The sequence below is a fragment of the Nesoenas mayeri genome (genome assembly GCF_963082525.1).
Source record: "Nesoenas mayeri genome assembly, chromosome: 3".
Classification (NCBI taxonomy): domain Eukaryota; kingdom Metazoa; phylum Chordata; class Aves; order Columbiformes; family Columbidae; genus Nesoenas; species Nesoenas mayeri.
In genome coordinates, this window is record NC_137544.1 from 5,900,163 (window position 1) to 5,918,510 (window position 18,348).

Genomic DNA, 18,348 nt, shown 5'->3' on the forward strand with positions numbered 1-18,348 from the left:
CTCGATCCCTTGAGCACCCTGTCTTAATTTGAGGTTTAAGTGAGATTTCAAGCCTGGGCTAAGGGCAGCTGAATCAGACCCTGGGGCCAAGGGTACCACATGGACATGAGCAGTAAGTGCCTGTAGATACTGCTGATGGGCTGAGGCATCAGCGCTTTTCTCTGGTCAAGCATAATCGCGGTTAGCTCTATATTTGTCCAGTTTTTATGGGAAGAAATGAATGTGTTGGTGAGGCCAGCAAAGGCTGGAGGAGCAGCGGATGGGAAGAAGCTGAGAGGGAGGAACTGAGATTTAAAAAAATAAGTCTGAAAACAAGCAACGTGAACTAAAATATACAAAAAAAAAGGCGAAAAAAGAGCCCATCTTTCTTCTTCAACCAAATCCAACAGTAACACTGCCTTTGTCAACAAAATAGACAACATCTGCTTCCTGCAGCAAATACATAACATGATGCCTTTGCCTGGAACCACTGAGACAGACACAGTTAAATGCTTATAGGATGTATTTTTCTGAATAGGGCGTATCACTGAAAGGCTTTCCTTGATTTCAGAGGAAGACTCAAGCCCTAGGAGAGGAAATGAATAAAAATACAGATGGCAAAATTGATAATCTAGGGCTGGTCACTTAGCCCATCCTTGGGTCTGCAGAAAGTTAAGTCTCTAACTGGTAAAGTACAGTTCACATGAACTATTTTTCTGAGTATCTTTGGATCTGAACTCAGTATTACACCCATTAAAAAGCCCCTTATTGGATTAAACTGGGCTACACTGTCTGAAAGCTTAAAAATTAGTTGAGAGAAATCAGTGGAAAACAGTTGAAAACAGGTTTTTTTAAGAGTAAAAATCACAAGGAAAACCTATATAACCTTTATATAACCCATATAATCCTATACAACCCAGCCTATCCCTGGCCTCTTTCTGCCCCAACCTCCTTTACAAAACATCTCTAGGAGAACATACAGACTTACAAACAAATAAAACTGACATGGCTTTTTGGAAAGAGGCTGACAGCAGCAAGTCCCCTGCAAACTTCAGCATTGTCTGATCTGCATTCTTGTCCACCTACACCCTATCCCAAACATCCTGCCATTAATTAGCTAAACGTTCCCGCTTGTAAACAAGAATAACGATTGAGGGGGCTGGAAAAAGAGACAGAGTCGGCCGGCAGATAGTCACAACAAACCAGCCCACTCACTGGTATGTGGAGACATTGGAGCTTGTATTTTATTTTATTTTTTTCCTTCCATGGAGGGGAAAAGAAAATCACCTTAATATAACACTGTCTTTCCTGTCGCTGCAGCCACATCCATATTAGCAGGCGAGAAAAGTCATGCCGTTCCTGCGGTAGGCACTCTGTCAAAGAAAGAGAAAAATCTGTAATGAATTATCACATCAACTTAAACAAGGGAAGAAGGCAGAGAGCAAGGCAAGGCTTTCTTCCTGTTTTGTAGGCTATTCTGGCTGCAATCTAATAGTGTGCTTAATCGGAACATTTCTGGTGGGAAAGCTATAAGCAACCACTTTGTCTATTAAAAAATCAATGTGGTTAACAAGTGGTTAGCGACTCTGTTTCAGGGGAGCGAGAGATAAGCAAAAATGTAACATCCTATTTTGTTAATTGCCTGCAAAATAGATGAGGCCAAAAAGACACTATTCTGCCGAAGCTGTTTGTCCTTTACAAGCATGAGTTCTCTATTCACTATTTTCAAGAAACACTTCAAACCTATCTTAATAGTCTATAAATTACTGAATTACTGAAATTACAGTTTTCCAAACCTTCTTTACAGTTTGAATGTAAACAGATACCGGTATAATCCCTACCCTGCAAAACCAAATTAAACTTAAAGACCCTCTGGTCAGTACAAAGTAATTTCATATCCCCTATATTGTAACCTGGGATCAAGTGTTTTCAATGGTAAAGAAGCATAAGAGTTAAATAGCATCTGAGAAAATAATTTTAAAACATCCTGTGATACTGTCTCACTAAAATACCTTTAATGCATTTTTAACATCTCTTTCTGAATCAATATAGGAAACTATGTCTTTTTATGCCATGGACACTGGAAACCCTATATTTTAAGGGAATATTCTCAGTTTAAAAATGTATTGCTACTTTTTTTTTTTTTTTGGTGATATTAATGACATCTTCAAACAGGAAAGGAGTTTAAATACTTTTGCTTTATTTGGTTCACCTTCAGCAGTCATTCAGCTTTGAAAATGAAAATATAGTCATCTACCTCATTATAGTCAGTGCTTCGTCAGATTTATTTTGTACCTCTTAAGCTCAAGCACTTAGGAAGTGCCATTTATAACTGCCATTTTTAGTGGCTCTACCAATTTCCTAATTAATTTCAGCAGGTTCAATTTCTCCTCTCTTAAACTAGAATTAGAAGAGTATCATTAAGAGCAAAGGATAACCTCAAACAACTTTGTATATAAATAGCATTTATACTGAACTGCAAGGAAATGGTTTCAAAAACAGTGAGCACGTATTCAGAGAGACAATTACAGATACTGAATAGGCCAAAGGAAATATGTGCAAGATGTTAATTACAGCATCCCTTACATTAACACCATATTTCAACATAGAGATCTAGCAGCATATGGCATTGAAGTCAAAGAGCAGAATATTAGCTCTGGTATAACACAGCCAGTCATCAGACATGACAGTAGTGCTGCAAGCAAAATAAAAAACAAACCCAAAGACTCCATATCCCAACATGAAATGCACAAAACCAGACTAGCCAACAATTTTGAAAGGATCCAATATATTACCACAACCACAAGCAGCAAGTCCAAGGGAGTTTGGATCTGCAGCTTGCCCAAACCATTATGGCTGGCATTTGGAAGTCAATGCAAAAGTCATGTTTTTAGCTCCTTGACCCCGATATTTTTACAGAGCTTTAAAACACAAGTGACAACCTTTAACACACAAACGAAATATTCAAGGCTATTGTGCAGTTTGATTGAAGATAAACGAACCTGAGTATAAAGTTGGATCCACATGAAAGATAAAAGGTTGAACTTTCTGAAAGGAATTTTGGTTGCAAAGCAAAGTTGGGCTGGGCTGGGCTCACCTGGGAAATAAGTTTTAACATTTTCCAACATGGACAATATTATATGGTTAGTTATATCCCTGAAAAGGTCATTTTAGAGGGAAGTTTCGGAGGAGAAAGGATAACACCTCCAGAAAGTTGGATACACCTGTCAGTCTATATTTAGCCATAGATTGTAACTAGTGTGGCTATAGTTAGGATCGAAAACTATTTCCTACTTAACTCCCTGTTTCACATACTTTAAACTTTCTGAAACATTTTGCCCTTGGGTTGAAATTTCCTCTGCTTTAATCTCTGCCTGAAGTTCAATTTCTTTGGAAAGGACCAACAAAACTCCTCTAGGCCATTTTGAAGTTCAGCAATAATGAAAACAACACATTTTTCCTTCCCGAGCCAGAGAAAGTCTTTCTGATATATGCATATTTTATGACGGAATTCAGTCATAAATTGAAGCATTTTACCCAGAAACAATCTTTACCTTCAATCTCAGCTTCAAGGTAACCCTTTTCAAAATCAGTATTTCGGAGGGAGTTTGATTCATCCCATTCCATAACAAGATAACACTTCATTCTTATTTTGATACATTACTAGACAATAAAGGTTGACCTCTAAAATGCTTTTATGCATAGCAAAACTATTTTACAGTCATCCCATAGTTCTGAGTTATACCATATATCTTTAAGATATATACAGCTGAATTTCTGATACTAAAAGACATCTCTTTACATGCCAAGAACTGTGAAGAGAAACAGCAAGATGCTTTTTATGAAACTTGTATGTGTATGGGCCCTTGCGAGAGAGATGGTATATATATGTGGCCATTATTTAAGGTGGTTTGATATAATGTAAAGGATTTGAAGGACGCTTGGGTGCTTTATGCCACTTTGGCAGTATCCAATTTTTTTTTTTTTTAAATATTATTATTTGGCTCACAATTACAGATAGAGGATGATGCAGACTCTTGATGTGGGATTAAAATGGCAAGCTGTAGATGTATCCATTTTGCTCGATATGTCTTGCTATAGCCCAATGTCAGGAGATAACATAAATCCCTCCTGGAGGCCTTTTGGGAAAAATGTCTATTTCATCCAAATTTTTTTGCGTGCTCTCAAAATTTACTGTCTACCATCCCGTGCTTTGATTTTTCCTGCTGTGGCCTGACTCTTTGCCATGATTGAAGGTCCATCAGCCTCTTACCATACATGCTATTTGCGCGAGTGGTCAAGGGACCACCTTTTAGACACAAGCAATCACCTATTGTGGCACAAATTACACAGTTGACCTTCCCAGAATGGATCTCATGCTGTGAAAAAGTTGCTATAACTTTATGTGGCCAGTCTAGCTCTCATCAAAAATCTTCTTGCTCCTTGCTGTCGTATGACAAGATTTTTGCATCCCCTTCTCTGACTTCATTACAGGTGAAAGGCTAGATTGCTGCTGGAGGCTAAGGAGGTTGGGCCAAATTAAAAGCAGAAACACGACCTTCATCCTATCAAGTCCACTCTTGCTCCCATTTATGTAAGAAGAACAATAATTTTGCTGCTTAGTCCTCTGCTTCCCAGCCCTGACCCCAGCACATCCAGACATGACATGAAGAACCTTCTCATGGCCTCTCAAGCATCCTCTATCTGCCTATAGCATAGGAACCTTACCTTGAAAATGTTGTTCCTTCAAGATCACAGAATCACAGAATCACAGAATGTCAGGGATTGGAAGGGACCTCGAAAGCTCATCCAGTCCAATCCCCCTGCCGGAGCAGGAACACCCAGATGAGGTCAAGGTGTCCAGGCGGGTATGAATGGCTCCAGAGTAGGAGACTCCACAACCCCCCTGGGCAGCCTGTTCAGTGTCTGTCACCCTCACTGAGAAGAAATTTCTTCTCAAATTTAAGTGGAATCTTTTGTGTTCCAGTTTGTACCCATTACCCCTTGTCCTATCATTCGTTGTCACCGAGAAGAGCCTGGCTCCATCCTCGTGACACTCACCCTTTACATATCTGTAAACATTAATGAGGTCACCCCTCAGTGTCCTCTTCTCCAAGCTAAAGAGCCCCAGCTCCCTCAGCCTTTCCTCATAAGGGAGATGCTCCACTCCCTTAATGACATACAAGCACATTGGATTCTGACACAAAGATGCTCTCTGGGATTGCTATCATTATTTAATAAATGCAGATACGTTTTTTTTCCCAACAGTCTGAAAGGAGGTACAGTGAAGCAGAAAAGATGAGCGGTGTTCACTACTGTTGGTCATCTAAAAGCAAGATCACACTGTGCCCTTAGTTTGGTGAAAGAAGGGAAAAATAATAGCTTAAAAAGGCAACCTGTCACAAAAGTCCTTGGTCAAGTAACTCCTGAAATTTCACGAAAAATCATCCATTTTCTACTCTCTTTTTTGGACCCATGCCTCCTGTAGTGGTAGCATATTATGAAGGACTACACAGAACCGTTCCATGAAAAGGGCAGCAAAACTCCTGTCCCTACAGCAGGTCACAAGAAATGAAACAATTTGCTGAAGAGTTCATAGGACAAGTTTAGGGGCAGAAAATCACATGTTTATTAACACAAGATGTACTATGGCTGTGATTTACAGAAACAAGTCCCAGCCAAACCTGAAGATGTGAGTATTCCTCAGTTAGGTGACATATCAGATGAGAAAATGAAGACTCTGAGCAGGCACCTTAGAAATGGTTTCCAGTTAACAATTTACACTGGTGCTTAATTTCACAGCTGTAGCATGATGAGAAAGAATAATTTTGGCAAGAGAAAGAAACAGCTGTGATTTTTTGAGTGGGCTGAGGTTTAATTCTTATTTGGAATAAAATTTGGAACGCCTGGGGTAAAACATCTCCAGCGGGCATCCTAGACACTGAAGTTTATTGGGCCAAATACTCCACTGGTTTAAGTCTGCAGTTTTGCTTACATTAAAGTCAAGGCACAATGTCATACCACGGGTCTGTTGTATCACTTAAAGATGGTAAATCCTGAATTATAGGTCCTGTACAAGCAAGTTACAGAACAGCATTTTTAAAGCTTGAAGCCTCCCTTTCTTGTTGTCCTCGTATATCTGTGTGGGCAAGTGGCTTAATTACAATGCATAAAGGGGAATGGCAGACAGAAACATGCAAATCAAAGAGCAAATCCTTGCTGAACTTCATTAGCAAACATAAATACAAATAGGCACATCTTGTTTGTGACATGCCACGGTCCTTTCCTCCTTTGGTAATTCTACTCTCTATTCTCTGATATTTGCATAAATGTAAATCGAACCATATGGCTTGAACTGGCTTATGATAGGGGAATCATATGCAAAACTTTTTTTCATTAAATAATTATTTTCATGCAGTCTTACAATGTTACTGTGAAAATCGGGGAGGACTGGATCTCAGACAGTGAAAGCCTTTATTTAAGAACAGTGGAGGGAGCCCTGCCCTTTAAATAAGAGACATTTTTGGATCACACACTGGCTGGCAGGATGGAAAAAAGGATGTAGCATGAACTTTCATTCCATTCCAAATAACCTGGAACGCATAAAACACAAAGATTCTCTAATTTTAAATCTGCTCCTTTTCTCCCCGTGTCTTCTTTCCATTTTATTTGGGGAATGTTAACTCTGAAATTTCATTAGCCTGCTGTAATATCAAATAAGTCATCCTGGACTGATTCATAGCTCTTTGTACATAAAAAACATCTACATTAAAACCTCTGTGATTAAAAGGTTACTCTTCTAATTTTTCCCAGCCTGAACACACAAACCACATGCAAAGAAGTGTCAGCTTATTTAGAGATTAAAATAATAATTAGTTTAAGAGGCAAAGTATAAGCAACATTGTTTGAAAAAGAAAATCCATATGTTGTTTAGAATTAGTTGCTTCTGTTTAGGTCTAAATAAATTTGTGTGGATATAAACTCTCCTTATGAAAAGTACATACATGTTACAAAAGAAACATAATAGATAATTCTCTCTCCAATTTAAAACAATAGCACTGAAGGTTCCATTTCTACAAACCCATCTTTAATCAGTAGCCAAAGCACAGATGTCTGATATTAGTCAGAGGGTGAGGGAACATTTTATGTATATAATGTCTAGTACATGGTCAATAATGAATAACAAATCCCAAATATTTATCTATGAACAACCAGGTTTAGTAGATTATGAACTTGTACAATGCTCCAGATGATCTGCCCCACTGTATTCACGAAATCTCAGGGATTTCATTTATGATGAGGCCAGACCGACGTGCCCAATTGCACCCATTTATCCATATAGTAATGGTCCCTCTGGAAGCACAACCGCACTTGTGCTTAAGCTAGCCCACGAGGAACCACAGTTGGGTGTCAGAAACACAAATGAAACAACTTTGTTCCTCAGGTCTTTTCCCAGAGAGATGCCAGTGACAGCAGCAGCTTCCACGCCACGAGTGCCTGCCCTCCAGGAAGATGCCGAGATCACCAGCACTGTCTATGTAGGCGACCACAAACATCAAGCACTGACAAAAGCACAACCTCAGTAAACCACCCTTCCATAGCCTGTAACAAAACGCTTTCCAGTGAAGTCAGTTCTGGGCTTTGGTTTACCTTTCATCTGCCAACGGTGCAAACTTTCTCAATAATCACATAAAACTGTGTTGTTGTGTCCAGGAACAAGAATGTATCCATGATATATCATCCAAGTTTGTTAAAGAACATAGCCTAGATCTCAACTATGCAACCTTTTTATTGTTGCTCTCTGCAATAAGGACATTCCCAAGGATGATGGAAATGTAGGATCTCTGAATAACAAGGACTAAATGTATTTCTCAGACGCTTCATGCAATACCACCAGTGGAAGGAGAACAAAATGTAGGGCTTGTACTGCTGTCCTTCAGCTCATTTTGCCAAATTTGCAATGCTGCAGTTAACTAGCAAACACTGTTCTCAGGGCTGGGTTGATATTGTAAGAAAGAAAAACAAGGCAAAAGGATCATGGCTTCTGTTGCAGCAAGAATTTGGGGTGTGGGAGTGGGGTGCCAGTGTCTGCCAAAAGAAAAGAAGAACTAAATTGGTAGGGAGAGAGAGATAATTTTAAATTTCTCAGAGGGTACTGTAAACAGTGGAGAAAGAAGGAAAAAATGGAGCTATAAAACAATACTTGGCAGCCAGCTTTGCAAAACAAACATATTTTTGCAAAGTTCTTCCCATCACTGGCACCAACTTTAATAGGCTTTATTTGTGTGAGAGCAAGAAACCCTTAATTGTCAGAAAAAAGGCGACGCTGCTCAGCATACTGATAGAAATTCGTCTTCTGAGCCCTACTTCACCTGCACACCGCTCTCAGCTCACGGTCAGAGGGAGGAATTCCTTCTCCAGGCTGCTGTAACTGGCCTCCATCAACACCCTCCCTGGACTGACGCTGCTTCTCCTGTGGAACAAGCTGAAACCCAGCGAGTTATTATTGCTGCGGGTCGAATCATAGAATCATAGAACAGTTTGGGTTGGAAGGGACCTTCAAAGCTCATCCAGTGCCCCCCCTGCCATGAGCAGGGACATCTTCACCAGCTCAGGTTGCTCAGAGCCCCGTCCAGCCTGGCCTGGGATGTCTCCAGGGATGGTTCATCCACCACCTCTCTGGCCAACCTGCGATAGTGTTTTTTCACCTTCAGTGTAAAACATTTCTTCCTCATGTCTGGCCTGAATTTCTCCTTCTTTAGATTAAAACCATGAACCCTTGTCCTATCGCAACAGGTCCTGCTAACAAGCCTGTCCCCACCTTTCTTATCAGCCCCTTTTAAGTACTGACAGGCCACAATAAGGTCTCTCTGGAGCCTTCTCTTCTCCAGACTGAACAACCCCAACTCTCTCAGCCTGTCCCCATAGCAGAAGTGTTCCAGCCCTCTGATTATTTTTGCGGCCCACAGCTGTCTACCCATGACGTCCTACTGGCAAAGCACACAGCAGGTCTCCATGAGGCACCAGACACAACCTGTTGGACCTCAGAGCTATTCGGAAAGTTTAATTCCCTCACTGCAATGGAAATGAAGTGGTTCCTGCGCATCTCCAATTTCTTCATGAGCATCGCAATTAATTCATTAATAACTTTACCACCTTACGTCAAACTGGTCAAAACACTTTGAATTGCTCAGAGGCCAACGTCTCCTTTTCTGACGTGTCTCAACTCGCTGTAGCTGTACGGCAGCAATAATGTATGCAGGCAATTTTGTTATGTCTGAGAATTAAGTTGAAGCTAGAAGCCCTGAGACATACAAAGAAAAGACTCTAGCCATGGTTAGATACTGAAACCTCTGGTTTATGACTCAGGAACTGCACAGTCACAGCACTCCCATGTGAAAATATACCTCTAATAAAAAGAACTCCTTCAACCTGAGACTAATTCAGCAGCAAATAACCTGGGTGGCTCCCTCTCTCCAAGGATGGCTTTTCTGGTCTTTTTAAGGTTTACTTGTACTGTTGTAGACACTTATGTTGTTTTTTTCTGTAGGAAGCGACAGAAAAGGTTAAATTCCCCTTCTGTGTCACTGCTGCTCATGAGTTCAGCATATGATTTTGAGTGAATTTATTTGGAAACAATATGGTGTGGTACAGTCGTCTGAGTACAAGGGCAGGAGCCAGGGCTGGGCTCTGCTCCCAGCTCCAACACTTACTCGCTGTGTGGCCTCAGACAAACCACTTAATGTCTCTGTGCTTCAGTTTCCCCTGCCTTTGAAACAGAAATACTATCACTCGCTGAAAACCTTTTTTGAGGATTGCTTGATTACAGAGCTAATGCATGGTGTTTTGAAAACATTTCAAGCTATTCCATAATTATTATTTTCATTTTCAATGCATTATATCTTCCATTGTAATGGCTAAAATACCAGATGTACAGAAACGGATGCCGAAACTGGCAGTTATTGGATAGGAGGAGCGGGTATTACTTTGAAAACAATTAAATTTACTTGGGCAAAACAAGACAGTTCACCTACATTCTTTGCTTGAAACTGTTGAAATCACAATGAAAAGGAGCACCTAATGACATTTTGCAACGTACTTTGTTTCCCCCACCCCTCGAAAACATCCCATGAACGCTCTCTGCAGCGGGCATAGCATCTCTATCCTCTCTTTGATTCAACGAAGCATTTCACTGGGGAAATAAAAAACCCCAACCAACAACACAAGGCAAAGAGTCGGTTTGTAAACAGAGAAACTTTCTCAGGCTCCGAGGCCCTTTGCTGGTGGCGGCGTTTGGGTGCAGCCACTTCTACCCGTGCTCCTTGCTGACTGATGTGCTCTGTCTGCAGCCGGACGCCTGCTCACCGGAGCGGTGGGAGGTAGGAGGAATTAAGGTAACGCATCAGTGGTTACCAGTGGAGGAGATGGGAAGGAATTAAAAAGAAAAAAAAAAAAAAAAAGAAATATACTATTTCAATCAAAGTCTGAAATTTGTAGAAGTGGTTTTGGTCTCAATATAGAAAAAATATTTATCCAAGAAACTCCTACTCGGGTGCGAACATCCTACTTCTAGTGGGATTTTGTTTGGCAAAGTGCTGCAGAAGAGTGGAAGCTAATACAGAGCATGTCTATAAACAAATATATTTATTTAGTACAGATTGACACATTCACTAGAGTATTCCAGTGATTACACGTGTAAAACTATTTCCTATAGTGGTTTCCTTTTGTGATTCTGCTAATTTAGTCAATCCAACCCATTTTCATGCATTGAATGTTATGAGCCGTTTCAGCCACCCAGACTGAAGTGCGCGTTTGGAGACTACATGCCTGTTTTTTCATTTCATCATCTACACATAATTATTTGGTGATATTAGGAATCTGAGCTCGAATGGAAGCCAACCAACATTTTAATAGCTTAAAAATCATACAAAATGAAGTCTGCCCTGAGGTTAATGAATAAGAGCCAAATCTTGAGGCTCTCGTTCAGCTTTTACTCACTCCTTATTCAAGCAAAAGTTGAATCAATTGTAGTTGGACTGATTAAAACCAGAAGACCATATATTTGGACCTTTCTCTCAGGTAAAACTGAATAAATTATCCAGGATTAGGCTGCAGAATGGCATCCAATCGATCTTTCACGTGTATTTCTGCAACAGGCTGGAAAAAAAATCCAAGTGCTGAGGCAGTTTCACCAGTTAAAACAATACTTTGGAAGCAGAATAAATTATTATACACTACCAGGTTTTATGACATTTATATTAGAAATAACCCTCAATCAAAATACATTTTCTGGTCCCTCCTGAACTTCTGAAGACCAAGATCAAATCCAAACTTAAAAAATGGTCCATGAAGTATGAAAGCCAAATGCCCTTTTCCTTCAAAACAAAGCTCCATCTCTAATTTGAATTTTAATCCAGGCATATATTGATACAGTTACTTGATTTTTGATGACAGGAAGCATCAAATGACAAGAATTTAGGCAATTAAAAGCTGTTCTTTAATCATATGCAAGATGTCCTATTCCTTACACAAAGAATGGAATGTGCTTGTAAAAAATACAAAGCAGAGGAGATAATGTCTTTGAACAGCTAACACTTTACTTGTAATTGGAGATAATCACAGAAAGATGCTCCTCCCTTAAATAACAATCCAATCTGGAGCACGAGTCTGATGAGGAGCAGCTCAGGGGCCTGGGGCTGTTCAGTCTGAAGAAAAGGAGGCTGGGGGGTGACCTTATCACTGTCTGGAACTGCCTGAAAGGAGGTTGTGGTGAGGTGGGGGTCGGTCTCTGCTCCCAAGTAACAAGTGATAGGACAAGAGGAAACGGCCTCAAGTTGCGCCAAGGAAGGTTAGGATTGGATATTGGGAAAAAATTATTCCCAGAAAGGGTTGTGAAGCATTGGAACAGGCTGCCCAGGAAGGGGTGGAGGCACCATTCCTGAAGGTGTTTAGAAGAGGTGTAGATGAGGTTCTTAGGGACATGGTTGAGTGCTAGATTTACGTTACGGTTAGACTTGATGATCTTAGTGGTCTCTTCCAACCAGTATTATTCTATGATTTTACTACTGACCAGCCGTGTCAAAGTAGTGACACATTTATCCCATTCAAGCAAGATCTAAGCCCAAGGATGTCGAAAATAAAGTAGTATTAAGAACAGATTTCTTCAGTATATGCAAAGTGATTAAGAGAATGGAAAAAAAATCTGTAACAGGAATGTTTGGTCATCTGTGATCATTACCAGATCCCCTGACTTCGTCTGTGGGACAGTGGCCATGCTCACTATCTCCTGACAGCCAGCAAGTAGGATCTTGGCGCTGAGATGTGCTGAGCACGTGAAGAGCTTGACGGTGGGTGGCTTCACTTGTAAGGAAGCAATGTGGGACACAGAAAGAGGGTGATCTCCTCCGAATCACTGCTCATGCTGCAGGGCCTGGTCCAGGTGCCCCAGAACCTGGGGCTCTCCCCAGCAGTTTCTAACAGCAGTACCTGCAGGACAGACAGACGGACTTCTTCACGTATTTAGACAGGGGTCTAATGAGCACTAACAGTGCTAATGGCACACTGGCCAGCATGCAAAGACTGCTCAAAGCCTTGCAGGCTCATGCCTAAGGCAGCGTGTACACAAAAGAGACCTTGTTGCACCTTGAAAGAGCTTCTAGCAAGTTAGTAGCTCCATGGATGTACCAAGAAACTTGGGATCCCAAAGGATGGCCAGGCTTTTTTTTTACATCACACTTTTTAAATGACATCATATCCACATTCATGTGTTGGAAAACTGGTTCACAAGGCAAGATGGACTTCTAGTTTCTATAATGTGTGGCTCAACTTATCTCTAATCTTTCCAAATGTCTTTCTGCTGATCTATTTCTTACCTATCTAATCTCTTGCCAAAATGTCCCATCCCAGAGACAGTAGGTGGTTGCTGAGAACAGAATTCCAAAATGTCCTTCCTAGAATTGACTAAAAGTTGATCGGTCTGTGGAAGGGGCAATAATATTTACTCTGCATAGAAAATGAAATAACTAGGTGGACTCTGAACTTTCATGCTAAAGTCCATCTCCATAAATCCATTTATACACATTACTTGCTATGGAACTCTTTACTTAATAAAAACTTATTTTGAAATGCGAGGACATACGAATGCCATTATCTCGGTGGTCTGATCCATCACATCAAGCAATCTCTTCTACAGTACCACGTCTTGTCTTTTCCTTTTGTATCCAGTTTTACAGAAGACATACATTTATATGCACATCTATAAAACTGATACTTGTCTGAAAACAAACTGCCTGGGCCATGAGATTCTTCTGGCTGATTGCCATTGTTCAGTCGTTAAATACAGGCTTACGAATAGGGAGATAGATTACCCGCTTGTAACTCCATCAAGGGCTTTTCATGATATCGCAGCCCATATTTTTTTAATAACATTGAGGAATATTTAAATCCTGTATGAAAGTTTTTTCATAAGTACTCCTTTGAAGTAAGAGCATTTTGATTTGTGTGCATGCTGACACCAGAACAGCTCGATTACTGCATGTTCATTTATCAAAGAGTGCGAGGTCGATCCCGTTCAGATGTGCAATTATTGCATCAAATACATAACATGCGCTAATCATGCTGACATCAACACCCCCACTTCCGATGGCTGGAAATACAAGAACAGTAAATAATTACTGTAAATGCAGAATTAGTTGGGTCTCATTAAACGTTATTGTTAGTAAAGCAATAAAAGTTTGTATCAAAAAGAGCAGAAAGGCAGTAGGTGGGTTACTGAGCCCCAAACCTACAACACATTGCAGGTCCTGGTCTTAAAGACAATGGGACCCAGTGGATCTGCACTTCAGCAAAGAGAGAGCCTGTTGTCTCAGCCACGTTATTTATTGTAATGCTGTAACTCCCTTTTTCTTTGTTCCTCCTCTTCCCCCCAGCCGAATGGCTGTTGGTAAAATGGGATTGTCAAATCTGGGTTTTCAGCCCTACAGTAGCTCTGAATTTCCTGGCTTTTGTGGACTGAAATCAGCCCCTTAACATTACTTATGTGCATTTTATTTTGGGTAATTGACATTAATTTTTAGGTTGCATCACTCACATCAATCAGCACTCTCCTCAGAGGACTAGAGTTAAGGGGCCACAATAAAAGGGCACGATACTGTTTCTTTTGTTTTATTTTTGGAGCACTTTGACTACGCTATACTTTTCCAGTTGATGTTACATTCTTTTTGTGTGAGACAGTGTAAAAAATTGCTGTCTGTCTCATTTAAAAGAATACTTTGGTATTACGGTAAACAGCTCTAGACAATGGGACAGCCAACACTGGTAAAAATTCAAGTTGATACCTTTTGTCTATACAACACTTTGAAGAAAGTACGGAACTGCAACACATTTCTTTAGAGAGAGAGAGAGATGTTGCCCGTTACAGATGTTTTCCATATGGTAGGTGGAAGGTTGGCCCCTTCCCCCTCCACTCATCAGTGTTCTCACATCGTAGAAGGCATCTACAAAGACAACACGGCTGTAAATGATATTCCACAGAAGCCTCCATCAGCACGTACTGTGCAGGAACAAGCTGATTTTCATTGTGCAGGGCAGGAATATCCACCATTGCAGCCTGTTTATGGTGAGGATTTTGGCTCTTCAGTTTACCATTTTACCAATGCAGTGCACAAATACTCTGGGGTAAGTGGTCAAGAGAAGCCAGATTAAGGCTTCAGATGCTAAAATGATGAAATCGAAAAAAATAGAGTATTTTAGTAGAGATTACTGCAGATTATCATGTTGCATCAGATGGTGGGCTCAACACCTCTCTTATGGGTGGGAAGGAAAATTTTCTCTCCCACGAGATCATTATTTTAAGGGGAGAAGAATACAAGGCACCCCAACAGGGCTAAGACCTATTTTTTAGACATCGGTACATAGTCATACACACAGGATCAGAGGCACACCTTTATAACAGACAGCCTTCGGGTGAAGAATAGATCTGTTGCCCCATATTTTCTGTTGCTCCCATCAATAGGTAATAATAGCTATAATTAAAATGGACATCGAAGCACAGCTGGACTTTTAAGAAAGCACAGTTGTATTTCCAGCAGTTCAGTACCTGTAATGGAAATCACATCTTCAAAGGTTCTTAGAGGCCCAAAGCACCATTTTGTTGTGCTTGCAGTCTGGTTCAAACATCCTAAGTCTACTCAGGATGTTTTGTCCTTTCATAAATCCCGATACTTTTTTTGGATGCTGGACCTTTTCTAGCACTTGAGTCTTGAATGCAGGTGTGACTTTCCAAACATTCTATGTGGAATGGAGACATTTCCTCATCTCAACCACTCCTTTCCCAAAACACATAATGCTCTTATCTCAAAAGCAATAAAGTTCAGAATAAAAAGAACATAAACAAACATGGAATTTGTGCTTTTGGTTTTAGACAAGGCATGGAACTGTCTATGTTAGACTATATTTCATGTGTGAACTGATCATTATGTTTCTTCATGCTAGCCTATATTTGTAACATAGATACTAACTTGCATATTTTGCCATTAGCTATTATATATTATTGCATAATAGTAATATAATATCTAACATTTCTACAAAATAAACTCTAATGTTGAGATTTTGAAAGCCAACTAGTGATCTTAGCTATCTCACTGCTGGTCACTTCACCAGGAGCTATGTGGCTAAAACTTTAAGTAGGCTCAGAAAGAAACATTTACTTAATAGCTACTTAAACTTTTCTTCTTTCTTGCTTTTTCATTCTTATTTACTTCTCAGTTTTCTAAAATGTGCACCACCATTGACTCATTTCTTAGAATCCTCAAGATATTCCCCAATAACCTGAAATGTTTTCAGTTTCTCCTTTCAACGTATTTTCCTGTTCACCTTTTTCTGTTCCTCATGACAGCATTTTTTTTCCTAATTCTTTATTATCACCTCTATGCTCTTTAACCTTAGCCAAATCTTTCCTTCTATTTAGCTGTGTCTTTGCCCCTCAGTTCAGCTTATCCACCCCTTGCTTCCCAGCCTGCTCTTCCATCTCTCCATAAGTGATCACTCTCACTCACTTTTGACCAGCATCTCCCTCTGCAGTTTTTCTTTCCAACCTTATTTTGCAGGTGCTTGACTCTCCTCTGTAAAGAAGTGAAGGGCTCCTCTGTCTTGATATAATTCCATCCAAAACTCACTTCGTCCTCACCCAAACGGCTTTTGGCTCTACAACTGAATTAGCCATTGTTTCAGAAAGTATAGAAAACTGGATCTACTGCTTATGACAGCTGTAGGACAGAAGAGGAGTTTTGGCACTACCAAAGGGGCATTGGGCATGAAGAGAAATGCAGTGATTCTGTATAGGAGTAGGAGGACCATAAATGCCAATTTGGAGTAGCCAGCAGTAGGCATCCAAGGTGCAGAGCTCTAAAAAGCTTGAGGGAGTTTTCGTACTTCCCAGAAGCTTAAGTTCAGTCTTGGATATTGAATATAAATATATATTTTTTTTTCCTTTTTGGCTGTAATTATTCAGTTTACTTAAGGAAAAGAAAGCAAGAGGGAGAGGAAAAAAGGGGCACATGTGACCTTGGTGTCAAAGAGAAGCAAGTTTGTGTATAGTCCATCAAATAAATTGCTCAAAACCACTTCACCATTGTGGAAATATTCCCCTTGTGAAAAGCTGGGGCTTCTGACCCAGAAATGGTGGCCCCTAGGTTTGCCCTGCTCTGATCTGGATGAACTCACAAGCTGTCATTTCTAGCAAGCTTCTATTTTTGCTTGATAAATTGGTGACACTTAGTAGCTGTAATATTTCCTCCCTTTGTCTTCAGCTGGGCACGAGTCAACTGAAAATGCATGACTAAATCCCACATATCTCTTAGGAAATGCAGAGAAATTGCGGAGCAGGGTGTATTTTGGGGTGATACTAATTCATAGAATCATAAAGTGTTGGAAGGGCCCCACAAGGATCATCGAGTCCAACTCCTGTCCCTGCACAGGACAACCCCACAGTTCACACCATGTGTCTGAGGACGCTGTCCAGTCTCTTCTTGAACACTGTCAGGCTTGGGGCCGTGACAGCTCCCTGGGGAGCCTGTTCCAGCGCTCCAGCACCCTCTGGGTGAAGAACCTTTTCCTCATGTCCAATCTAAACCTCCCCTGGCACACCTTCCTGCCATTCCTCAAGGGCAGTTTTTGATGGGGTGAACCACTGATCCTGGCCCTCTGTAGGGGGGCGAAATTAATCCATCCCCAAGAAAACAACCCTTTTTTGCTATGTTACATGTAGTACTTATGACAGGTGTTACAGAGATCAAAATATAAGCATGACCACACTGCACAGTAAAACATCTTGGTCCTGATCTGGAAGTGAATATAGCTAAGACGGCTGCTGATTCAGCTTTGGCTTTTGAAGTGACCGGCCAGGGTGCCAAACAGGGTGGTGTTTTTGTCTTGTGGGCAAATTTTAATCAGGCACCAGGCAGAGACAACCAACTAATTACTCACAGGCCACTTGCCCAGTATGAAAAGGGAACAATTTTCAATCTTTGACAGATTGGATTTGAACAGGCAACAGACGTGAAAGCATCTATTGTCCATTATCCAGTCCAGCCCTGAGACTTCCAATTTCTCGGTTACCATGTAGCCTGTTCAGAAAAGGTTTGTCAAGCAACAGCCTCTCTAAACATATTACATCAAAATTCCTTACACTATGCCACATATTCAACTTGCCTTTCCAAAAGGAGCCACATAATAAGTTTCTAACAAGGACAGTGGTTATTAAAGCACTCTAGATTTTTTAGGTCAAAGAGGTGAAAAGCAAAGTCAAAATAACTGAAATAAAATATTCTATAAATCATGTGTGCTCACTTAAAAATACCAAAAAGCGAGATATGAAGAGATCTGCTGCTATACTAACCAAAATGCAGCTAACGATTTTGAATTACCGTCTTCTTGATGAAAGCAAGATTTAAGGCGCCAGAGCTGGCTTTTGGAAATACCCAAACAGTTCAAAACCAAACAGAGCTTAGTAGAAGCTGGATCCTTCTTTCTTTTCCCACTCCCTCTTCCAAAATGTGTAAGACAGACACGGCAAAGAAGTACACTGGTAATGCATGTTGTTCCTTTTTGTAGAATTAAAGCCAAAAGTAGGTACCTTTTTTCACAGATACCTTTTTTCACTTTGTCTTCTATTTCTCAGTTTTCAAAGTTTTTCTCTGTAATGATGATTTTGCAGTGGTTGAGTGCAATTCATTGAGAATGAATGTGCACTTGGTTAAGAAAATACTGATTTACAGAAGAAAACAAAAAGAGACAAATTGAGGGTCTAAAATGGGTGTAAAGGAGCTGCAACCTACTTTCTAATACAGGGCACTGACCAGCTCAGTACAA

The 18,348-nt window shown here is 40.4% G+C and overlaps 1 protein-coding gene across 2 annotated transcripts in view; it reads right to left on the reverse strand.

Annotated features, from left to right (window-relative positions):
• Positions 1–1,278: 1,278 nt before the first annotated feature.
• SUPT3H (SPT3 homolog, SAGA and STAGA complex component) overlaps positions 1,279–18,348 on the reverse strand; it is a gene marked incomplete at its 5' end in the record, with an annotated part of 272,713 nt that continues 255,643 nt past the window's right edge. For both annotated transcript variants that reach the window (XM_080341030.1, XM_080341029.1), the window contains one exon: positions 1,279–1,352. In XM_080341030.1, the coding sequence (XP_080197156.1) occupies positions 1,311–1,352 (42 nt within the window). In that variant the 3' untranslated portion in view covers positions 1,279–1,310. The remainder of the gene's footprint in view (positions 1,353–18,348) is intronic.